The sequence below is a fragment of the Notolabrus celidotus genome, chromosome 1 (assembly GCF_009762535.1).
Source record: "Notolabrus celidotus isolate fNotCel1 chromosome 1, fNotCel1.pri, whole genome shotgun sequence".
Taxonomy (NCBI): domain Eukaryota; kingdom Metazoa; phylum Chordata; class Actinopteri; order Labriformes; family Labridae; genus Notolabrus; species Notolabrus celidotus.
In genome coordinates this window covers 22456548-22482329 of record NC_048272.1, presented here as the reverse complement: position 1 = coordinate 22482329, position 25782 = coordinate 22456548, and the positions used below count along the sequence as shown (strand labels likewise).

The following is a 25782-nucleotide window of genomic DNA, read 5'->3' as shown; positions in this document are numbered from 1 at the left end:
CGCCACCTGCAGACTCGTGGGAACATAGCAGGATACATTATTCTTCAAGCAAACCTCAGTAATGACTGGGTTTATGTTCATTATTATCTCTTAACTTTCTTTATATGGTCTATGTTACCTCAGGTATCAGTGATGTTGGTCTGTGAAAGTGAACGAAAATATTAATTGAAAAATGTTTTCTGAGTCATTACAGAGAAATAGAAGTTTAATATAGCTGTCTTTAAATTTGTATTTAATATGAATAGGAAGAGGAGGAGGTGGTGTATGGGAGACATTGTAACACAAAGTGCTGTGCATTAAAAAAAAATTAAAATAGAATACATAAAAAAAGAGATAAAATAAAATAAAAGACCCCCCCATCCTAATCCCAACCCCAGCCTGACCCCAAACCCACCCCACAATCCTAAGGTTAAGAACACAATATATGCAACAACAATAATAACAATAATAATGATAATAGTAAAAATAATAAAAATAATGATAGTAATAATAATAAGAAGAATAATAATAGTAATGATAATAATAATAATAATAATAATATAATACCATAATAGTACTATAATAATAATAATAATAATAATAATATTAAAATAAATAAGTGAAAAATAAATAAGTTGCTGAATGAACTGAAGAAACACTCTCATGATATATTAATGAGGAAAATATATAGTATATAATACATACTATATGATATACATATACATATTTAATATAAATTTTTTTTTTTTTTTTTTTTCTCTTATTTTTTTCTCTTTTTTCTTCTTTCTATCTTCTTTTCTATTCTTTCTTTTTCTGTAAAAGAGGGCGTGCACCCCTAGGTAGACCAAAAAAAAAAAAAAAGAAAGTAAAAGAAAGAATACACAAAGATATATAAAGGGACAGGGAAAGAGAAGGAGAGAGAGACCTAAGACAGATGGAGAGGGACCATCTCACCATGACGCCAAAAACACTGTGCGGTGATACTAATGATTAAGCAACCCTTAGTGTCCACAATCATTACTGAAGCTTGGGTCGCAGAGGGTTGCCGCCGTGCTGTGTTCTATTTGTGTAACAAGACCACCACTGGTGCAGATGATACCACTTGGGTCAGATCAGCCGAGTGGTTCGGCCCAGCACCCGGGCTGCGAGAGCAGTCAGGCCGAAGGACCCAACGCGCCGTAGGAGACCCAGGCCAGGGGACAAGCCAAGGACCCAGACCGGAAGCAAACAGGTACCGCTGGGGCACCCAGGGCGACCCCCAGGTCACCCAGCAGGAGGAAAGGGGGGCGAGGGGGGAGAGATCCCGCAGCCGCCCCAAGGAACACCTCCACAACACTGCCCCCACAGCCCCCCAAGACAGAGCCAAAGGAGCCACCCGGGCCGAAGGGGCCCAGCACCAGGAGCAGACAGCCAGGCAGCCGGGCAGGACCCGGACCACAGCCCGCCAACCGGAACGCAGGAGTGGGGGGAGGGCGGAGGGGTCAGGGCCAATCACCCCCGCCCCCCCCAGCCGGCCCGACCACTCCCACCAGCCACGCCCCGCGAACGATGGACCAGGCCGCTGGGGTATGGAGGGACACCCCAATGGCTGAGGGCCCTGAGGGCGACCGCGGACCAGGCCCCCGCAGTGGAGGGGACAGCCGAGGGACGGAGGGTGACAGGGACACCAGCCACCCACCCAGCCCCGATGGACCCCCAATGAGTAGGGCTGAGCCAAACACTAAGGCCCGGCCACACCTGATCTGTGATTGTGTCATATGATTTGAATTTTTTTTTTTTTTGCATGTATGTTTGCTAGTGAGGTGGATTAAAATAGGGGGGGCAGGAAGGGAGGCGGGAGAGAGGGGGGAGAGCCGTAGTGCACTACTGCACCACAATCTGCCCCCCCGTATAAAACCCGCCCACCGCACCCCCACCCCCAACCCTATGTCTTTACCTATATCAGTATCTGGTGAGGTGCATTAAAATAGGGGGGGTGGAAGGGGGGTGGGAGAGAGGGGGAAAGAGCAGTAGCGCACTACTGCACCACAATCTGCCCCCCCCCCCCGTATAAAACCCACCCAACCTGCACCCCCAACCCTATGTCTTTTTTCGTCAAAGTGTTCTAGTATAGTGCGTTAAAAGAGGCAGGGCCCGCCTGTGGCTTGCCCACTTCAGGAGGCCCTTGGGCGGTGGCACTCCAGCAGTCCCCAACCCCCCCAGCCCCACCCACCAGTCCCCCCACCCCACGGTGGACATGGCCCACAGCCGCACGGCAGGGCGCAGCACCCGACCCGAGATCCCCCCAGTATCACACAGGGAGGCAGGGAGCCCACAGCCAGGGAGGGGAACCCGGCACCACGTGATGCCCCAATCCAACCCACGCCGCGGGCACGGGCTATATTAATATTTGATATTAATATTTATATGTATAATCTAAAAACAATGCAGTATTCCCAACCAAAGAAGGGTGATCTCATTATTTTTAGAGTTATGTATATTTGGGATAGAAGTGTCATAGTGTGTGAGATATATATATATTTTTTGATTCTCTGACACTTTTCAAACTTTCATTGAGTATTAGTGAGTTCTTCTGTGACAGTGAAATATATATTTCATGAATAAGGTGTAATCTCTTTCAAACACTTGGCATGATGAGCTGTTTGGATTCATCATTATGAATAAGAGAAGACAGCAGGCTGAAGTTTGAAGGCTGAAGGCTGAAGGCGGCTACAAACACAACATATTTAGAGGCGAGGTCGTGATGAACTCTGCGCTTTGTTGAATCCACTGACGGTGGATCTATTGTATACATTCGGACCCTCAGGGGGGCTTCAGACCTCGTGTTGGGCCCCTCCTCGTGTATTTTTATCCCTGTGCCAGTGGCCCGTTCTTTCCCGGGCGTTTCCCTCCCTGGTCAGTCCAGCACAGGATGTCCACCCCGCTCGCTGCAACCGGTGTGACAAATAAACCCAAACACACCATCAATCTCGTTCAGCCTCAGACCAGAGTGAACCTGGTATAAATTACTCTCTATTGTTTGTGTGCTGTCACTCCCTGAAGTGACTCACACACACTCGTTTTGTGCTGTGACTGAGAACTCGAGGACCTGATGTGACGGGGGTTAGATTTAATATTAACAAGAGGCGACTGACAAGCTGAACAGAAACCATTTAAGAGGCTTGAGTCCTCAACTTTGAAATTAAATAATGTCATTTTATTACGGAGAATGTCGTGTATTTTGTATATGTTGCACCACACAGCTTAAAAGCATTAGAAATAAGCCTTATAAGCAGGACCAGACCTGTAGAGCCACGAGGGTTCATCAGAGATTCAGCGTGCATTAATTGTAGTTTTTAGATTAAGTTGGTTTTGTATTTATTAACATACTGTGTACAAATCACAACAAATGTTCTCCTCAGGCTCTTTCCAAACAGAGCAGGTCTAGACCGTACTCTATGTTCTATTATTAACAAAGACCCAACATCAAGACAGGATCAGATCCAGTCCCATCTTACAGACAGAACTCAGTCTGATCTCATCTTAATCCACCATGAGCAGAGCACTTTGCAGCATTTAGCAACAGTGGCAAGGACAAACTTCCTTTAACAGGCAGAAACCTCCAGCAGGACCAGACTCATGTTAGACATACACGTTGGAGAGAGGGATAGAGGGAGATGAAGAGAGAGTAGGAGATGTTAGTGGTGAGACAGATAGTAGTAGTTGTAGCAGCTGGAGTCTGGAACGTCCACAGCAGCAGAGATCCAGAGGAACCTACGAAACAAGGGAGCTCAGGGACTCCAGAAAGGTCTATGGTTAGTAACTTTAATGGGACAGGAAGAGTTAAAGTAAGAGACAGGCAGAGAGAGGAGAGAGAGAGAAAGACAGGATCCCAGTGTGTCAGTCTAAGCCTATAGCAGCATAACTAAGAGCTGGTCCAAGCCTGATCCAGCTCTAACTAGAAGCTTTATCAAAAAGTAAAGTCTGTTTTTTGACTTGCTGTTGTCGTTTCTATTATCAGAGACTCAGTCTGATCTCATCTTAATCCACCATGAGCAGAGCACTTTGCAGCATTTAGCAAGTTACAGCTGCAAGGACAAACTTCCTTTAACAGACAGAAACCTCAAGCAGGACCAGACTCATGTTAGACACAAGATCCCAGTGTGTCAGTCTAAGCCTTTAGCAGCATAACTAAGAGCTGGTCCAAGCCGGAGCCAGCTCTAATTATAAGTAAACATATATTTGCTAAGAGGCTGAATAAATGGTATAGTAAGGAGTTTTGTTTCATGGAAAATCAAACGTGAATAAACTAAAGCAGGGTAACATCATCAGGAGACTCATACACAAAGTTTCACAGAGTCCTTCAGAGCTAGACCTCATTTAATGTGGAGGAGTGGTTATAGATGTTCTCACTGGTTAATTAAATTCTGCTGAGGGTCTCAGGGTCACACGCTGGATCAACAAGTATTGATGTGGTTCTGTGATCTGAGGTCAGGGGTTAGTAAACCGTGATAGCAACAAGTTGTGTTTTCTTCTTCTGGCATCTACACGGCTGCTTCCCCTTCAAAATAAAAGCAGGGTATACTTTGTCGTAAAGAGGTCTTACATAATGTGATTTTAGATTGAAGGAGAGTTTATTTAAGCAAAGGGCCACAGGTTTAAAGCCTCTGTGCATGGGTTGCATATGTGATCAAGTTGTCCCTGGCATCAATTTTGCTGTTGAATTGATCAAAATCAGAATACTTCAAAATAAAACATTAAACAGCATTATTTTGTAACTTTTGTGACTTTAAAATAAAAGATAAAAAAAAAAAAATTACATTAAGTGTAAAAAAAAGAGCTAAAGGAGTAACCTGTGTTGTCTCTGATGGTCTGAATTTATTTTGTTGGTCACACAGTGGCATTAGTATGAATGTAAGTCTGTATTATAAGCATCTAAAACCTCCTCACAGGATCTTGATCTCGTACTAAAGCACCCAGCAGCTGGTGGAGTTCTTGAAAAGAGCATTTCCAGCGAAGGCCCCGTGCCATACTTGAGGCTTTAGTGTTACATAATTCATTGTTTCCTTAAATGTTCATCCTGCGATATGAGCAACGAAGTGACATGGTCCTCACTTGGGGATAATTAAGAAAGAAATGTACATGCTCCTCATGCTTTTTCATATTTTCCCATGCCACGTTTAAATTAGGGACATGCTGTCTTTATTGTGATGTGATGTGTCACAGTTCAAGAGAAATGAGGCGGGTTTGTTTGAGCCTGTACATACTGTACATCTGAATCTGGATCAGGAGTGTAGAGGCTTTGGGCGTCCATGACCCAACAGTCCCATTAAGGCACAATAGAGGCGAGTCCCTCTGTGAGGTGCGTTCAGGTCATGAAAGAGGTTAGCAGTTGTCCTGATACCAGTCACAGGTCATGATAAATGCTACTCTGATACTTCAGCTGATCCAGGATCGTATGCATACACTACCATTCAAAAGTTTGGACACACCTTCTCATTCAGTGGGTTTCATTTATTTTAATTGATCAAAATAGCTGCTGATTCATTATCTGACAGTCAGCTAATTATGTTAGCAGTATAACATGCCAACCCTAATCCTACCCTTCACCAGTAACCATGTATTACTTCTTAAATCTAATGGTTTTGTTCCAGATTGGAGTCAGAAACCACCATGAGTCCAAGTGAACACATGCACGTATTGATTTAAAAACTACAGTAGAACAAGGACAGAGCTTCAGCTTTAGCTGCCTGCAGGCTCTCTCTCCGTCTCTTCAGTAATTACAGTTCAGCATCGACCGCTGTTGAACTGTAATTAGGACAGTGTGTTTATGCAGGCGCTGTATAAACTGCTGGGTAAAGAAACTGGAGGGAAATTCAGATGTTGAGTTTTTGTTTCTGCTTTTCATGTATACGTTATAATATGATGCTATATGAGGCTGTGGAATACAATATCATAAGATGTGATGCGATACATGTGATACCATGCTATTATATATGATGTAATACATTATGACCCGATACAATATGATATGATACAATAAAATAAAATAAAATACAATACAATACAATATGATAAGATACTTAACATCACAATAAGATACAGTACAATACGATACTTAATGGTACGTTGCGATACAATACTTTACAATATGATTCTTTTCGATACACTACGAAATGATAAAATACTATACTTTACGATACCATACATTACAATACTTTACAATACGATACAATACTAAACGATACAATACTAAACAATACGATAAGTTACAATATGATAAATAACGATGCAATATTTTACATTGCGATACAATTCTTCACAATACAATACTTTATGATATGGTGCTTTACGATATGAATCGTTACAATACAATACTTTATGATACAATACAATACTTAACGATACAATAGGATATGATAAAATACTTTACTTTATGATACCATACCATACCATACCATACAATACTTAACGATACAATACGATACAGTACGGTAGAGTAAGATATGATTCCTTACGTTACAATATGATACTTTATGATATAATACAATACTTTATGATACAATAAGATATGATAAAATACTTAACCATACCATACAATACTTTATGATACAATACAATACAATACGGTAGAGTACGATACAAAATTTTATGATATAATACTTTACGAAACGATTCCTTATGATACAGTACAATACGATACTTTATGATATCATACAACACTTTGATACGATAGGGCATGATAAAGTACGATACTTTACGACATCATACCTTTACAATACGATTCTTACGATACTAACGTTACAATACGATATGGTACTTTACGTTATGATGCGATTCCAAGCACATAATGTCATGTTGTGTTACGTTACAATATCATACCATACGAAGCTGTAATGTATGATATATGATATGATAGGAAGCATAGGGTACAATGTAATACAACACTTTTCTTTACCATATTATATCATACTAAAGAATATGAAATGATATCATGCAATATGTTGCAGTGCTGAATGATACAATACGATATATTACATTAAAATTTATGATGGTGCGCCGAGATACTTTGTGATACAATATGATACAATTCAATACAGTTCACTATGATACAAAACACAAGGATTTGTTACTATTTGACACTTTAATGCAAGATATGACAATATATGATATTATATGATCGCTGTTATACAATACAATATGAAAGAATGTGATATGATGCCATACAATATTTCCTACTTAATGTAATCTGTAAGGAAATTTGTCTGTGCATGCAAAAACAATGTTTGCATGTACAACATAAATAAGTAAAAGAGTCGGGATCACCATGAAGTTATCACACAGCTTCAATGGCAAGTGTGGAATCAATAGTCAATACTTGATTCTGAGTCTGATCCTAGTGATGAAACATTTGAAAACATCACACAAATTTGAATTTAATTTACCTAAAGCTGCTGGTTACTGCAGTTTTTATCAGCCATACCACAGACATTAGGAAGTGGTGCATCTTTAGGGGATTTTGAGGGATGGATCAATATGCATTATGTGCTTTAGTTGGTATTTGCAGAGGCAGGACAATGGAGAACACTGAAGAATGAAATATCAGGATTTGGATGTACAGAAAACACTCATTTATGGATGACCTCATTTTTGGTTTGGGTGTTTTCATGGTATTGTGAACAATATAGACTATTCAGCATTTTAGTTTGTAAGAAGACTACCGCAGAATTTTAGCACATGAGACAAAAGAGGCAGATGAAAAAGGTACAGAGAAAGGGAAAGGAAGGAAGGAAGCACAGGGAGAGAGTGAGTCAGAGAGAGAGAGAGAGAGAGAGAGAGAGAGAGAGAGAGAGAGAGAGACAGAGTCCAAAGGGGGCAGAGCAAACAGCCACCACTGAGAGCCAGCTTTAAAAGCTTTTCAAAGAAGTTGAACAGAAACAAAGCGCAGGAGGTTCAGAGCTGTTTGAACTCTGGGGGGGACCAAACTTTATCGGACTGTTTTATTTTGGTGGCGGAGGACTCAACCTGAAGACACAGCTGATCTGTGTTGCCTGGAAGCTCTGCTAAAATCACTGCCAGATCTGAAACCTCTGCATGAGCTGGATCTGATATAATCTGCTTCCAGGACAGAGCTAGAGCAAACTTTTTGGAGTTAAGTCAGGTACTCAACTCTTACTGGATGCACATCCAGAACAAGACGGGATTTTTGCTTGTACCAGTTTTCACAAGGCTCTCTCTCTCTCTCTGTAAAGAAGTTTTTGGATGCTAAAAGCTTTCAAACTTTTGTCTGAAGCTGCTTCACAAGTGCTAGTATTTAGACACCTTACCAAAACTCTTTCGAACATCCTCACCTAGATAATCTACCTGCACTTAACTCTACTTGGAGGCACTTTTTTGGTACTTGAAAAAGACAAGATCCTGTTCTGCACTTTTGATTGAGCAGTATGGTCGTAGGGAAGAGCCCCTGCTGCCTAATGGTTCACCAGTTTCAGTCTGGGTGCTCTCTCCGAGTGAGCAACACCGTGAGGAAACAGGTAGAGGTAAGAGCGGGTAAATATCTTTAATGGTCAAGTTTAAATTGAAAGTGTGTTATTGACAGCTATCTCTCTGGCCAATCAGATAATTATGTAAGGACATTGGGAAGCCTCTGAGATGGTTTTGAGCATGGATGAGATGTTTCAGTTGTAAAGGGTGTTGTAAGGTATTCATATTGATAGATTTCTACCGTCAGCATGGAAAAGTTGAACCACTGCTTCCTTTGCCAAATGAATCTGTGTTGAGGGGACAGATATGTTTGAGATAGACAGACAGATAGGTGGCATTGATTGATCTGCACTCAATAACATTTCCCCCAAACCATGAGATGACCTCAAAATCAAAGAAGTAATGGCAGCTTTGATTGTGAGGTTACCTCTCTATTTTTTACAAGACCTACAAACGTCAGAGTAATGAAATATGTTATGAATTCTGCTTTTTTATCCAAAATACAAAGATACTAGGTTTAAAGTCACAGAGGAATGGAAAGATCATCACATATTTGCACTTAACAAATCCAGAGACTGGTATTTTGCAGACTGAAGCTGTTGTCTTGTTTTTATCTGTCAATGCATAACATTATTGATACAGAAGTTAATAAGTCTATTGAGAGTATCATGGATTAGAAAGTGATCTAGATCGTAATCAGATCCCAGATTCATGCCGTGTCACTAATTTTTATCAAAATGTTCAACGTCAGTCTTATGCTCAATTTGTCGTATAATAAGTATTATAACCAAGACTTTTCCCCCCAGAGAGTTGCAGGCAAAATCCAAAGGGTCCAAGGCCAAGCATATTGGGTCAAGGCTAAGCTGCTTGAAGCTTTGTAGCCCAGTGCCTGTCCCGGGTCTGAAATCAGGGCAGGACCTAGATTTCGTGTTTTTTGATGGGGGAGTGGCACCAAACTGCTTTTTTGTCAATAGCCATAAGTTGCTCATAGCCTGGATCCTTCCTAGAGCTATAGCTTGGAGTGCAGACGTGAACCTTCTTAATGAAAGACCTAGACCATCTTTGGGGCGCCAGACTCTCCAGAATTTTTTTTGAATGAATTTTATGCTGAATGACACAAGTGTGGTATCAATGGAACACTGAGAATGCCCACTGTAACTGAGTTTTTAAAGCTTGTTGACAGGGTTAGCGTTTCAAAAGTTATCAAAACATTTAAGAACAAGTAGCCGCTGGCTGTCTAGGTCTTTGAAGGTTAATGTGGTGCATCTTGAAGGGGGTAAAGGGTCTTCATCTTGACTCTCCTGTTGGGAGATCTCATGCCTGATTCATTACCACTCAATCATCCTATTTCCAGCCTTTCCTTGTAGTTCTCAGTTTAGGAAAGTCATGAAAGGTAAGAGATTGTGGAGCTCCTCTGCATTGTGTCTGGGTTCAGCCTTAGAGGCCAGGTGAAGAGCTGCTGATTGTTCCCACCAAAGGAAAAACCATGAAGACCATCTGATCTGATCTGGAGCCCCAGGATTTGCCCTTTGCACTTCTCTTTGTATTGCCAAATGGTAGGACCAAGGTGATGTTGGATACTTCAACATTTCTGGCCTGGACCAAATTTTAAATTCCTTGAGAAGAACTTTGACACCTTGCTTAGGAAAGAACTATGCGTGCCAACACAGAGAAATGGCTGCAGATAGCTTACCTTGTTGTGTCTCTCCTCATCAATCACTGTAAATTATCTTGCAGACTTTATCGGAGTCTGTGAAGCTAAAGTTTACTGCATTCAGCACCAAAGTTAAAAGCCTTATATTAAAGCACACTTTGAACCCCTTGCCCTTTTTCCCACTTTTCCTTTCAGCTTTGTAACGAGTGAAATCCCACCGTAAAGCTACATATCAACATGCCTCTACTGCTAACAGTTTCAATGGTGTGACTTAAAAAAGACCTGTTGGGTTGTGACAACTGTTCTTTTCTGGGGCAGCTCACCCTGGGTATTTTTTTTTAAATTCAAACTCGTGTCAGGAGAGTTTGTCAGTCCGTAAGCCTGCTCTAATTAGATAACCCAATGTAGTGTTGACCAACTGCACTGGATTGATCTACCGGATTCAATCAAATAAAGCACTATCACACACAGAATTCCATTACACGGTGTCCAATGGAAACTTTTACTATGCTGAATTAATAAAGAGACTATTTGTTTCATTACTGACCTCGAAAATCGTTCAGAAACAGCAGATACATCTCTGATAAATAGAACAGGGTCGTCTGCGTAACGAGATAACAGTTGGTTAAATACACTTTTTTTAATAGGGTAAAATGTTAAAGTCTTTAAAAATCTTCGGACCTCAAACAGCATCTTTGAAGGCCTAAGAAGTCACTGTTTTCTGAATCTGTGGTCAGATTTTGGGCTTGAACTTGAAGCTTAAATGCGAAGTCTCTCTGGGACTCCCGAGTGATCGAGGACTGAAAACAATAACCGTCTGCCAGAGGCCGATTTATTTTTGGTCGACTGATTCCTGACTGTGAGCGCTGATGGAAAAAAAAGTTTGATGGTTCCTGTGTTCCGGGAGGTCAACTGACTTCAGGGTTGATACACGCACACGCACAAGCGCACAGGCGCACACACATACCACACCACACACACACACACACACACACACACACACACACACACGTAGTGATTTACTGAAAGTCAGTATCCAGGGACAAACTGCCTGGTGCTTGGTTCACACATGGAGACAGACCCTCACAACATCATTGAGTGTGTGTGTGTGTGTGGGTGTGTGTGTGCGTGTGCGTGTGTGTGAGTGTGTGTGAGTGTGTGTGAGTGTAGGTAAAAACAGTCTGGCAGACAGGGAGAGACTTTGAGTCACACTATTGTTTTCATTTGACAAAACAAAGTGGACTTTCCCGCAAACTCCTACAACAGTCCTACACTCAGACAGCTCAGACGAGGCTTTGTTCAGACTGGAAAATTCATCAACACTTATTGTAATAATCTGGCCAATTAACTTAATCATTGGTCGCTGATTCTAAAGTGAGAGGATTTCTGCTTTTCCTTTGTTTCTTTCGACACAGAAGAATAAACCAGGCTTTAGTCTCGTTTGTGACTGTTTGTGTATTTTTTTAGAGCTTCTTCGACCAGTTCTCTTCAAAACCGACTAAATTAAGATGTAGCATGGATTTGGGACATTAAAGTCTGTATTACATTTCTCTTCTCTCTGAGTCTTGGTGTATTTTGTGACACTGAAATTGTGAATCTGCTCCAAACACTCCGGCACACATACATTATGTCCTGCAGCATTTCAAGCTTAATGAACGTCACGTATTGAATCCAAACTCCTTATGCCGCTGTATGTAGACCAGATTTTGCATCTGGTGAAGCCTCTGAAGGTTTATTTTAACATTGTTTTTAAAATCATGACCATCCTCTGTAAACATGTTGTTTTATTGCTCTGTGGAAAATCAACGACGTTAGGCAGAATGGCATTTGGTTATTGAAGATGTCAAAATGTGAACTGAACTTCATTGTAGCTTTACAGACTCTTATGAGATCTGCGTTCAGGCTGCGGATTGTTTTGTAAACATAGATTTCCTATGAAGGAATCCTGGATTTCTAGAATGTTTGGAATGACACAATAGAGCATCCCTCACTCTGTAACCTTGAGTTAGTCATTCAGCTTGTGCTTAGTGTGTCTGGACTTCACATGTCATTGTGTCAAACAAAGCCTTGTTTTGTTTTTCTGTGATGATCTGACCCGAGTTTGTCCCTCTCTCTTTAGGAGCCGAGCACAAAGCGCAGTAAGCTTGTATCAAGGGTGACGTCTCTCGCCAACCTGCTGCCGCCCGTGAAGACTGTACCACTGAAGAGGATTGGTCAGACACTGCAGGTGAGCCACCAATCAGTTGTCTTAGGTTTCATATTAGAATAATACTTTGTTTCCTTTTAAGATAGTAAATAAAAGGAAACATTTAACATTTTAATTTTCGTTTTTAAACCTTGCTTCATCATCTCTGCAGCGCTCCATTAGTTTTCGTAATGAGACCCAGACGGAGAGAACCCCGGCTAATCCTCCTCCCTCCTCCTCGTCTGTATTAAAGACGCGCACTTTCCCAGTCACGGTCTCCAGCTCCTGCTCCTCCATGACTGCAACACGGGTTTCCACAGTGACGGCTCCATCCTCCAAACGCCGGGACAGCAAGCTCTGGAGCGAGACATTCGACGTCCATCTGGGAGCGACGCAACCTCTGAGCTCGAAGGAGATCAAACGACAGGAGGTGAGATACGGGAGGCTGCTGGAGGGGAGCATCAGCTAAAAAGAATACTGTGTGCACTTACATTTCTATCATCTCTAAAAACTACAATATTTATTCTTTCTCTCTCTCTTTCCCTGCAGGCCATATTTGAGCTAGCTCAGGGTGAGCAAGACCTGGTGGAGGATCTTAAATTGGCGAAGAAGGTATACAAAAACCTTCATTTTCTTATTTCCTCCTTCATGTAATCCTGTGTGTTCTCATGTGTGTGTGTTTGTGTGTGTGTCTCACCTCAGCTTACCATGACCCAATGCTGAAGCTGTCAATCATGACAGAGCAGGAACTGAACCAGATCTTTGGCACTCTGGACTCTCTGATACCGCTGCATGAAGGTAAAGCAGCCTCTGCAGAGTAATGCCAGATAATCCCTGTCAGACGTGTGTGAATGACATTAATCTGACGGCTGTTTGACGCGCTGGTCTGACCTTTTTATGGCACTTTTACCCCAGCACAAGTTGGAATTAAACAACCAGATTAATGTGAATGCTGCATCAGTCACAGAGATTTAATGCACCTTTTAATCCTCTGTCTCAGAGTAGTAGATAAATGCAGTTATGTAATAATCTTGAGACAGTAAGTGTGAAGTTTAAGGAGACAGTTTGAGTTGTTGTAGAAATTAATTCTTTCATTATGCAAGCCGCCAAATCCCAACAAATGTTCTCCTCAGACTCTTTCCAAACAGAGGAGGTCCTAGACCGTTCTCTATGTTTTATTATTAACAAAGACCCAACATCAAGACAGGATAAGATCCAGTCCCATCTTACAGACAGGACTCAGTCTGATCTCATCTTGATCCACCATGAGCGGAGCACTTAGGCAGAAACCTCCAAGCAGGACCAAACTCATGTTAGACACACATCTGCTGAGGCCGAGTTGGACAGAGGGATAGAGGGAGATGAGAGAGAGAGAGATGATAGGGGTGAGATGGATCGTAGTAGTTGTAGCAGCTGGAGTCTGGCACGTCCACAGCAGCAGAGATCCAGAGGAACCTACGAGACAAGGGAGCTCAGGGACTCCAGAAAGGTCTATGGTTAGTAAACTTTAATGGACAGGGAGCGTTAAAGTAAGTGAGAAGGAAAGACAGGATCCCAGTGTGCCAGTCTTAGCCTATAGGCAGCATAACTAAGAGCTGGTCCAAGCCTGATCCAGGCCCTAACTATAAGATACCCTCAATGTCCTGTAATTCAAAGTTGCATATTATAAACTTACAGCAGTGTTCACTCGCGCTCCTCAGCGCCTTAAATGATGAAACTCTGAAATGAAAGGATGGTTATTAAAGCTTCAATTGTAAAACAAATTTTTAAAAAAAGTTTATTTATTCATAGTCCTAAATCATGAGTAAAGTAACCTGTGAATCAATCAGACATGTTCCTCTAACTGCCACCAGAGGGTGAGAGTGTATAACTTTTAGTATGAGCTCCAGACTCACTGACCTTAAAACTGTTTCAGAGTGACTCTCTCAGATGGAGAAGGCAGATTCTGCACAGGGAATAATGCAGATTCCCAGAAAACACAAGACAGAGAGTTGCTAACAAACTTTCCTGTCACATAGGTCATTTCAAAGGATCTTATCCAGCTTTGAATCTTCTTTCAATGGTCTCTATATTTCTCCTCTCCCTCCCTCAGACCTCCTGAGTCGCCTTCAAGACGCCAGAAAACCTGACGGCTCCACAGAACACTGTGACACATCCTGACCGACTGGTGAGAACATGTTTTTCCAAAACTTTAACCTCCTGTGAGGAAGTCTCTTTCAGAAGTTTAATCTGGTCCCTGTCTTTCTGCAGTTAAAGGTATCACTTGTCTGTTAAAGATGTAAATAAAGTCTATTCCAGTCTGCTGTTTAAGGCTTTAAAAATGACTTTATCGAGTTAGCCTGATGGTCTTGTTTGCTTTTGTGGACCAAACTGAAGCCTCAGTCTGATTCAGTCTGTTTCATAACTGACTGAAAACTCAAAAAAGAGCTTTTACATGCTGGAGTAAACCATAGTTTGCAGATCTCAGATGTAATTTAGTCTCAGGTGAACACTTTTTTAGTTTCCCTGCTGCTTGGCAGTGAATGAATCAAGTCTATCACAACCTTGTGCATTAAAAACATTTAAGGATGAACTTTAAAAAGACTCTGAAAAATATAAGAAATAAATCAGGAAAATATATCTCCTTCTCCTGATTCTAACCACGTCTGTGTTGGGTGTCGCTCCAGCTGCCCTGCCATCTCCTCCTACACTCCGTACTGCAGTAACCAGTGGGAAGGCCAAGGCCCTGTTGGACCAGAAAAAAGCAGGACCGCCGGGTCCAGACGTCTTGCAGCGCTTGTCTCCGTCCCCTTTCAGCAGGAAGCTGGACCTGTGGAACTTTCTGGACATCCCTCGCAGCCGACTGGTGAAGTACCCACTGCTGCTCAGGGAGATACTGAAGCACACACCCAACGACCACCCGGACCGACAGCTCCTGGACGAAGCGGTGAGGAAACCAGAAGACATGTCTCCACCTGATTGTAGTTTTTGTGCATACTGTGGGTGTCACTGTGCTTCTACAGCCAGGTTATAAAAAGGAGTAGGGTCACTCTCTAGGTCAGATGTTTAAACCTGGAAGAGGGTACAGGATTAGACCGCTACAATGCAAAGTTTGGATACCACTGGTGCTAGAAAATCAATAAAATTATTAACAAAGATCCAACATCAGGACAGATAAGATCCAGTATCATCTTACAGACCGGACTCAGTCTAATCTCATCTTAATCCACCATTAGCAGAGCATTTCAGAAGTTACAGTGGCAAGGACAAACATTCTTTAACAGGCAGAAACCCTCCAGCAGGACCAGACTCATGTTAGACACACATCTGCTGAGACCGTGGTGGGGTTGATGGAGCTCACATTGTGCTCCTTTTCTCTCCAGATGCTGGTGGTTCAGAGCGTGGTGGCGGACATCAACAGGCGGACGGGGGAGTCAGAGTGTCAGTACTACAAGGAACAGGTTGTTGTACTCAAGTATGCTCACAGGGACGAACTCATCGACCGATCCAGGACGCTCAGCTGCCGCGGAGAGCTGAAGAACAACAGAGGACTCGTCAGTATTTTTACAACTTCATAAAAGATACTTCAGCTGACGTTTGTATGAAACAAATAGAAAAAGTATGCAAGGAAAATACTAAACACCTTCTCTCTCTCGTTCTCTTTCCAGAAGCTCCACGTGTTTCTGTTTCAGGACGTCTTGGTCATTACCAGGTCGCTCTCTCTGAACGATCATCCCGTCAGCTACAGCTCTGCCGACAAGCCGATCCCCATCCGGCAGCTGGACCTGGAGGACCTATCAGATGGAGAGATGAGAGTGGGCGGGTCCATCAGAGGAGCGTTCAGCAACAATGAGCGGAGTAAGCTGAAGTCGATTACAGCCAAGCGGCAACACTGGTCTTACGGCCAAATTCCACCAGATCCGTCTCCAGTCCATCCTTAATCCATCACAGCACCTGATCTGATAGGTTTATATTCTAGTCAGTGTGTTGACTTCCACTAGATCCACTCCATTGCATTCTGGCTGCGTCGCTGATCCAGCAGGTCGGAATGCAACGGATCGGAAACGCAAGACTTCTATTTTTGCCAGATGCCGGAGCACGACACATCAATCTCAATAGAGCAGATGGAGCAGGACAGGAAGTCAGGCACCAAAACAAAATGAAAACATCCGGTTAATTTCAGAATAAAACACTCTGTGTTATCACCAGATCGTATTTCACTTAACTACAACAACAAACCGTCATGATGAGCGGAGCCAGGCCTGGAGTCACAGGTCAGAGGTTTTCAGAGGACGAGAAAGACAACATGGACGAGGAGGAGGAGAGGAGAATCCTTGATTCTGTGATTACCCACAGGGGAAACCTTGGTCACATGACTCCAGCTGTCTGGCGATCCTGCTCCGTGCTGCTTTATGAAAACGCAACCGGTGGGCGTTGACAGCTGAGAGAGCACGGAGCTGGACCGCAGTGGATCGAGATGCATCTGACACGGATCTGGTGGAAGTCCCTTGTTAAAATATGAAACCCATGCAGAAGTGTTAAAAACTGGAGTTCCTCGGGCGTCCACTAGAGGCTGGCTGCAGAACACCGGAAACCACATACACACCCATTCAAAGAAGAAATTCTATACAGCAGAAATAACATGTTTACGCCTGGTTCAAAAACAGTTTAGGTCTGAGTAGCTAATTTCTCTATCAGCACACACTGTACGGGGCTGAATTTTTGTTAGAACTCTGTATTTAAGATATTAAACTTACAAGTTTTGTCAAATAAGGGCGTGGCTGACTTGATTGACAGGCGGGCACACTGTAGCTATTAGTGAAAAGGCTAAAGGCCCACCTCTTTACCTCACACTAGCTCGACAGAAGTTAGGTTGAGTTCATCATTTCCAATATGGCACCCGCCAACGATTGGCTTCCAAACAGGGATTCAGAAACAGATGGGTGACGTCCATTATTTATACTGTCTGTGATTACAGCACATACAGGACAGATTTATCTAACCTCCCTTCCTCTCCTTCTCCTCCTCACAGCTAAGAACTTTTTCCGGGTTTCGTTCCGATCAGGCGGTCAGCTGCAGAGTCATTGCTTCCAGGCCAGCGACGCCTTCAACAAACAACAATGGATCAACTGCATCAGACAAGCCAAAGAAGCTGCAGCGCTGACGGGAGAGCAGCCGACACAGACCGAACAGTGTGTGGAGGCAGGGCCGGGCGGACAGATAGGGCCGCTGGGGGAGACGGAGCTGAGACTCTGCAGAGGTTCAGAGCTAGAGCGTCAGAAGGGAAACTGGGGGGAGGTGGAGTCAGGGGCTGGGTTTACAAGGAGAGGATGGTGTGAGCGGAGAGAAAGATCTGAGTTTGGGTGAAGGGATGGAGGTGAGTTTGAGTCCAGACACAGAGACAGAGGAGGCAGAGTTGGGTGTAGAGATGGAGACAGTGCAGGTAGTCAAAGGAGAGACAGCTGCAGAGCAAGAAGCTGGGGAAAACCTGAAGGTGGATGAAGGAAGAACAGTGGAGGAAGGAGAGGTTCTTAGCTGCGGTGGCAGTGATAATCCCTTCTCTCTCCCCGTCCCCGCCCTCCCCCTCCAAGAGGAGCAGAAGCGTGCTGAGGAGGAGGAGGAGGAGGAGGAGTTTGGCATGGAAACGGGCGAGGTTGACTCCCTGCAGAGCGAGGAGGAGCTGAGCTTCAGGTGCTGATGTTTGCACCAATCAAACAATAATGACACACTGAGGGACCGCCACTGCAGCCAATCGAATCAAAGACTAGATGATGATGTCATCGACGGGTAGAGTTAAAGGATATCAGTGATCAGGAAAAAGTGTAGAAGAAAACTAACTGATGTTTGTGCATAAAGATAAAGATGGACAACATGTGTCCACCTCCTTCCTTTGGACAAAAGCAAAGCCAAATACATTGGAGTGGCACTTGTGACATAATTTTTCAGGCCACAGTCTGTGAATTGAAGCTAACCAGGACACACATTTAACATAAGATTGAACTGCAAAGATCCCTCAGGCCCAACACTCATGGTTCTAGAAAGTTCAATGACTCGTGTTGACAAAGCTGTCAATCATAATGCCACATCCCCTCTTTAAGAATTAAATGAAAATATTAAAACCAAACTGTTTCGCAAAATAAGCATAGGCGTAAGTCAGTATGATAAGAACTAACTGTAGTGACAAAACCATGATTGAGAAACATTTATTTCACGTGTAGTTTGATTTAAAAGTTGAACCCATGTCCCATCTGTTAACATGGAGAGGCAGGGTTTTTGGTCCACACTGCAACCAGCCAGTAGGGGGAGCTCCAAACGCTTTGGTTCCATTTATGTGGAGCTGACTTGTCGTCCATCTTTTATGCTCTTCGTGGTTCCCGGAACACTGTTACTGCTGTTCTAGAATGCTTCAAAGCAAGCATTCTAGAACATGCTTTATTAATAGAATTTGATGCTGTTTTCAAAGACGTTATAAGGTATTCATATGCGTACAAAACAAGAACATCAATTCTGATTTACATGCTTCCCTCTGAATGATCATTTTGACAAAACAGCAGCTTCCAACCATAGACTGTAAATTAAAATGGACAGCGTTGCTCCGCCTGTTCCCGTTGTACGTCCTGAAGCCAAAAAATCCTGCTTCAGGGCGCCGCCATTGTGCAGCCAGAGTCCTGCGAGCCACAGAATTTCTGTGGTTGCCACGGTAATTTCTGTGTCGGCACGGTAACGAGCTCCGCCCTACAGCATAGCGTCCAAGATCCTATGGAGTTTCCCTCTAACGGCAGCTGTCAGTCAAAGCAAACCCAGAAGTAAAACCCCGTTTTTAACCTCTAATAACTAACGAAAAAGAAACTTTTCAGAAAAAAGAGGCCTTGAACACAAAACAGTCAAATAATAACTACATATCACCTCAGCATACAGATGTGATAAACATTCGTACCACATGTATTTATTTTTTAAAGTTTGAACTGCAGCCCCATTCAAATGAATGGGGGAGACGGAGCGTTTTGACCTATACTGCAGCCAGCCATCAGGGGGGCAGACCTTTGGTGGAAGCTTCACTTCCAGCCGAGCGGAGATGCACCCTGCTTCCAACAGGCTCAACACGTAAAAACAACTTCTTATAGCAAAAGAGTATATAAAGGTTAGTGACAGCAACTTACTGTTATCCTTAAAAGTGATAAAGCCCCTGGGTCCAAAAAGTGGCACCAAAGCTGAAGTGCCTTAAAACCTGCATTATTTCTGCTGGCCAGCAGGGGCAACTCAACTCCATACAAAAGTAGTCCGATTGTCATTTTCACCTGATTCAGTACCTCAGTTAACATTTTAATACATTATGAAGGGTCTCAAACACTAGTTTTACATACTTTCCTTTATAGCGTGATGTTAATTTTCCGAATCATGGACTCGTTTGGAGTTGTAATTGGTTGTTTAATGTCTAGTTCAGCATTTAGTTGTATGAAATGACAATTTGACAAGTCAGCTGGTCATTTTTTCTATATATTTCTGTTTCAAACAAATGACAACCTCTGGTAGTGAAACATGAAGCCAAGGCAGAAAGGGAAGACAAACTGCAGTTCCCCAAGTGTCCACTTGAGCCTGGCCTCAAAAGCCAAGGAATCCCATTGGTCCATGTTAAAAACCCAACTTCATGGCAGAGATAAACATGTTTGTTTTGGTCTTTGTAGCTTAATTTTCCAATCGTACACACTGAATGGTTTGGATTTTTAAGATAATATGCAAAAAATTGCATTCTATGAATTTGGATTGTACTACATACTCAATGTGACGCCATATTTTGTGTTAATAGTATAATAGTTTGCAGTTTTTAGCACAGCCATGGTAACACAAAGTTAACTCAGTGAGATGTTGGAAGCTGTCTTTCAGTTTCTCCAAATGCTTGCTGTCAAAAAAAAAAAGCATTACATTGTAAAGGTAGCAATTACATGAATCACTGGAGTTCATATGGGGCCAAAAAATTGACTGACATCCTTTTTTAGAATGTTGCCTACTCAAAGCATTTATAATAAACATACAGTTTTCTACAGTCTCCTGTGAAGCCGGAGCAGGTTTCTGATACTGAACGTGTGACTACGAAGCTGCAGTGAGAAAAAATGCTGGTTGTGTGTTTATGACAATCAGCAAAGTGATGTGGGAGGAGCCTGTGGTGTGTGTATTGTATTTATGTAAAGATTGTATATTAAGTTTATATGTATATGAATGTAGGAAAAAAGCCAAACATGTCTGTTGTGCTTGAACATGAAACACACTGTGACGCTGAAGTTTCTCATGAAGAATTTGATGATTGCAATTAATTATAGTAACTAGTTTTCAAACCGGTTATTTCACATACCAAAGACTCTGGAGAGCTTTTCTTAGACTATACTTAGATACTGTCTGTCACCTCATGTGTGGATGTAATGAAACCAAAGCATCAATAAACTGTTAAAAAGAACGGAGTGAGCCTTTGCTGGTTGTTGTTGCAGTTCAGTTCAATTCAATTCATCTCTACTGCTTTTCCCATTCAAGGTCACGTTCAGGAAGCTTACTTACTTAATACTAGCTTCCTTCCTTCTTTCCTTCTTTCCTTATTTACTTACTTAATACTAGCTTCCTTCCTTCTTTCCTTAGTTACTTTACTTGCTTACTTACTTACTTACTTACATAATACTAGCTTCCTTCCTTCCTTCTTTCCTTAGTTACTTTACTCAAATACTTACTTACATAGCACTAGCTTCCTTCCTTCCTTCCTTCTTTCCTTAGTTAATTTACTTACTAACATACTACTAGCTTCCTTCCTTCTTTCCTTAGTTAATTTACTTACTAACATACTACTAGCTTGCTTCCTTCCTTCCTAATTCCTTAGTTACTTATTTACTTACTTACATGATACTAGCTTCCTTCCTTATTTCCTTAGTTACTTTACTTATTTACTTTCTTAAATAATACTAGCTTCTTTCCTTCCTTCGTTCCTTAGTTACTTTATCTGATTAATTACTTACATAAGACTAGCTTCCTTCCTTCTTTCCTTAGTTAATTGACTTACTTACTTACTAACATAAAACTAGTTTCCTTCTGTGGATATGGGACTCCACACCTCACTCTTATATACTCACAATTGTCACTATTTACTCAATCACATTCATTTACTTAATCATATTATATCATATTAATTTTACTCATATAGCCAAATATACTAATCATCACGAGTGTTTAGATACAAATATAGCGTATACTGAAACCATGCAGCTTGGCACCACGGAGAACTGAGACCTGTACAGTATTGAGGCCTCGGTCACCCTGAACATCTGAGAGAGTGGAAAAGTACTGAGAACAAAGAACGCCATGACTGCATGTCTGGATATAGGAAAACGATAACAACAAGAAGGACCTGAAGGTCGTAGTCACAACGACATATTAAAGTAAGACGTAATGTAGCCAAAAACAGGAACCAGGGCCTTGGGAGAATTCCATGCATCAGCAGACATAGGTTCAGTATCCCAGAAATTTAAGGGGGCAGGTGGCAGACCACACGTAGCTGATGTGCATTGGTGAATGATGAGAGAACGTTATCCTTGAGGGTAGACAGGAATGTGTGTGCTAACTTTCACGTTTCAGGACAACTTCTCAGGCCTGGAGGAGTATGATGGGAGTCAGAACGAGGATGACGTGGACGCGCCTCGGGCCAATGAGGGGGAGACAACGCCCTCAAATCATGCACAATTCAAATTCATCCTATGTGTTAATAAATACTGGGTCAGGGAAAAAGTAGTTGGTTCAGACTTCGCGAACTGAACAGCACTGTTGTTGATCAGGGACACGATAGTCAGACCCAGAGCTCTGTACACTTTGCAATTTCTACTGGTGTTTAGAATAAAGCAGATTTTTGAAACTTCAATACCTCCTCCTATTTTCTTCATCAAACGAACACGCGAGGACCAGGCATTCAGAGAGGTCCTCCAACACTTCCTTCCTTCTTTCCTTCTTTTCTTAGTTACTTTACTCACTTACTTACTTAATACTAGCTTCCTTCCTTTCTTGCTTCCTTCTTTCCTTAGTTACTGTACTTACTTACTTACTTACTTACTTACTTACTTAGGCTACTTACTTAATACTAGATTCCTTCCTTCCTTCCTTCCTTCTTTCCTTAGTTACTTTACTTATTCACTTACTTACTTAATACTAACTTTCTTCCTTTCTTCCTCCACTCACTCACTCACTCACTCACTCACTCACTCACTCACTCACTCACTCACTCACTCACTCACTCACTCACTCACTCACTCACTCACTCACTCCTCACTTCCTTCCTCACTACCCCCCCTCCCTCCCTCCCTTCCTCACTCACTCACTCACTCACTCAGTCCCTTCCCTCCTTCTCCCTCCCTTCCTCCCTCCCCCACTCACTCCCTCTCTTCCTTCCCTCCGCCCTCTCTTCCTCCCTAGTGAACTGACCCTGCAGGACCATGTAGTTTTCAGGAGATGGCAGTAAAGCTTCGTTCAGTAGATGAGCTGCCGTTATTAAATCTGGATGAAGAAGAAGATGAGTTCTCACGGGAAGCATGGCGCGGGTTGTGGTGAGATTTGACTCCCTTCGCTGCTGCTGGATCCGGAGGTAACAGCGTAGATTTCACGGAGCTCTCCCCGACGAACAGTGACAGAGTGACGGGTAGGAACAGAGTCGACGATGGGCGACAGTCTGACCCGGAGGGCGGCAGCTCGTCCGAGGAGAGGTTCTGCTGCTGCTGCCGAACTGGGCGCTAACGTTAGCCCGCAAGATGGCGAGGTAATGGAGGTTTACCCAGCCCGAGAAACACATCCATGTCCGGACTCACTGAGTGCTGCTGGTGGGAGGATGGAGAGGAGGTACTCGTCTCCGATGCCTCCACAGATCCACCAGAGACACATGCCCATAGACCCCTTAAAGTTCCACATACCGAGGAAAACCAGGGAGAAGACAGGTGAGCTGGAGCCCATCCTTCATGTTCATCATTAGAATAACACTGGAAAGATACATTTAATATAATCTGATGTAATCAGAGAACAAAGCTTATTTAATCAGATATTAGAGGTTATTTCTCCCTATAACGTCCATTTAATGTCATGATAACAGAAAGGTAATTTAGTTTGACTACAAACTCCACATTAAACACTTAAAGTTCATTATAACGTGTTTTTATGTGTTATTTCGCACAGTATTGTACATTTCCACCAGTTTTAACATTGTGTGTTATTACACCATGCTGTCATTTAATCATAATAATGAAATTAGATGAAATAAATCAACAAACAAGGAACTAACGTCTGTCAAGGATGCTAGGTAGCAGTTAGCATGCTAACGTTAACAAACCGTTGAAAACGTCTCTTTTATACATCTGTGTTACTCAGCAGCTGACTTAGAATGTGTTATAATGTAATATAACACGTATACTGATTTATATTTGTGTATAAATTGTGATTTTAGCTTCAAATTGTCGTTAGTTTAGTGTATTGGGAGCTAGCTGTCACCGCCTCCCCGTTTGTTTACGTCCCAGTCCTACATGTGCAAGTTGATGGGAGGCTTTTTAAAATGACAAAACACAAACTGAAGAGGGACTAAAACATCTCAAATCAGTGTTTGTTTCCCTCTGATTAAGTAACAGAGGTAGTTGGTGTGTTTGGGTTGAGGTTAGGTGTGGTTTTAATGGTCTGATGTGAATATAAATTCAACATTGTCCCGTTTCTGTAGGCTCACGAGACATAAAGTAGCTTCAGGTTAAATTATGTTGATTATGATTAGATGTGTCTCCCCTAGATGTGGGCCAAATATCAGTATTTTAATTTAGAGACATGGCACTGCTTTACTTCCTTCTTTCCTTACATACTTACTTACCTTTTTACATAATACTACCATCCTTTCTTCCTTCCTTCCTTCTCTCCTTATTTCCTTACTGACTAAATACGTACTTACTTAATACAGGCTTCCTTCCGTCCTTCCTTCCTTCATTCCTTCCTTAGTTATGAACTTACTTAATACTAGCTTTCTAGACACTGAAGAGGGAATAAAACATCCTTAATCAGTGTATGTTTTCCCTCTGACTAAATCACAGAAGTAGTTAGTGTGTTTGGGTTGAGGTTAGGTGTGGTTTTAATGGTCTGATGTGAAAGTAACTTCAACATTGTCCCGTTTCTGTAGGCTCACTAGACATAAAGTAGCTTCAGGTTAAATGATGTTGATTAGATGTGTCTCCTCTAGATGTGGGGCAAACATCAGTATTTTAATTAAGCAACAATATGGCACTGCTTTACTACTTCCTGAACACGTGACAGAGATATTTGCCTTGCTACTTTTACTATGGCACGGTGTGTGATCTCTGTACATGTAAATCCTGTCTCGAGCTGCTGTGATCACACACTTCCAGCACCTATCTCAGGTTTACAATTCTCAAACCAATCCCTCCTCTGCACGCTGAGGGATGCAGCTGCTCCTGTCCCCTGAGGATCTTGGCACAATAACGGGCTCACAGTTACTGTCATAATTGGGGCACGCTCACAGCTTTCTTGTGGGCTCCCTAGATAGTCGAACCATCTGTCTGCCTGTAAGGTGAGGCTCACCTGGATGCTTTAGAGCAGTTGTTTAGTAAAGTATATGATGTACTCAAGGGAAAGAGTTATCAGTTGTAGAGTAGAAGCTAACTCATACAGTCAATCAAACAAATTAATCTTTATTTGTATAGCGCCAAATCACAACAAACGTTATCTCAAGATGCTTTTACAAACTGTGCAGGTCTAGACCGTACTCTATGTTTAATTATGAACAGAGGACCAACATCAAGAGAGGATAAGACTCAGTCCTATCTCATCTTAATCCACCATGAGCAGAGCACTTTGCAGCATTTTGCAAGTTACAGTGGCAAGGACAAACTTCCTTTAACAGGCAGAAACCTCCAGCAGGACCAGACTCATGTTAGACACACATCTGCTGAGACCTACAAGACAAGGGAGCTCAGGGACTCCAGAAAGGTCTATGGTTAGTAACTTTAATGGGACAGGGAGAGTTAAAGTAAGAGACAAGCAGAGAGAGGAGAGAGAGGGAAAGTCAGGATCCCAAAGCCTATAGCAGGGACCCACACTTTGGGCGGTCGTGAGATGTCTTCCAGATTATTATTTTTTTAAAGTTATCTAAAAATAGAACATTTTACCCATTATAGTAAAAAATACAGACACAAATATCAGCTGAACTTGTAGTAAAACCTTGAAAATAGAAAGTGTAATGAGTTTTCTGCCTTTCTTTTTCCCAGACGACTCCTTAGTTTAGGGTTAGTGAACAGGTAATTATCAAAAGCATCAGTAGCAGTAGGTTAATTCATAACGGCACCAGAAACACAGCCACATGCTCATATAGGTAGGCTACTTTTCTACAGACCAGCTAAATGAAGCCACATTAAATCTCTGGCTCCTATATTTTGGGGGTCCTGGGCTGAAAAGTTTGTGAACCCCTGTCTTAGTGTGTTCTGATCAATACCAAAGCTGAATTAAAACACCC

At 42.3% G+C, this 25782-nt stretch overlaps 2 protein-coding genes and 1 long non-coding RNA gene across 7 annotated transcripts in view; 2 read left to right on the top strand and 1 right to left on the bottom strand.

The window, feature by feature from the left end:
- The window catches only part of arhgef3 (Rho guanine nucleotide exchange factor (GEF) 3), a 37410-nt gene extending 18494 nt beyond the window's left edge, over positions 1–18916 (top strand). The window contains 12 exon segments of the mRNA XM_034705566.1: positions 12216–12323; positions 12454–12711; positions 12831–12893; positions 12983–13079; positions 14374–14427; positions 14430–14448; positions 14948–14990; positions 14992–15207; positions 15644–15814; positions 15929–16118; positions 17293–17567; positions 17569–18916. Of these exon segments, the coding sequence (XP_034561457.1) occupies positions 12216–12323; positions 12454–12711; positions 12831–12893; positions 12983–13079; positions 14374–14427; positions 14430–14448; positions 14948–14990; positions 14992–15207; positions 15644–15814; positions 15929–16118; positions 17293–17567; positions 17569–17958 (1884 nt within the window). The 3' untranslated portion in view covers positions 17959–18916.
- Positions 14079–24349, bottom strand: LOC117828479. 2 transcript variants are annotated; one of them, XR_004634411.1, is made up of 4 exons: positions 24208–24349; positions 15904–16054; positions 15622–15793; positions 14079–15332 (listed from the first exon to the last, which is right to left on the bottom strand). It is a non-coding gene; the product is annotated as an uncharacterized LOC117828479 (long non-coding RNA). The 2 variants fall into 2 exon arrangements; XR_004634418.1 differs by lacking the exon at positions 24208–24349 and adding an exon at positions 22713–23203.
- Positions 22620–25782, top strand: part of tasora (transcription activation suppressor a) — a 31764-nt gene continuing 28601 nt past the window's right edge. For 2 of the 4 annotated variants that reach the window (XM_034705359.1, XM_034705438.1), the window contains exon 1: positions 22631–23218. In XM_034705359.1, the coding sequence (XP_034561250.1) occupies positions 22945–23218 (274 nt within the window). In that variant the 5' untranslated portion in view covers positions 22631–22944. Of the gene's footprint in view, positions 23219–25782 lie in introns of all 4 variants that reach the window. The other 2 variants (XM_034705258.1, XR_004634381.1) reach the window with 2 other exon arrangements.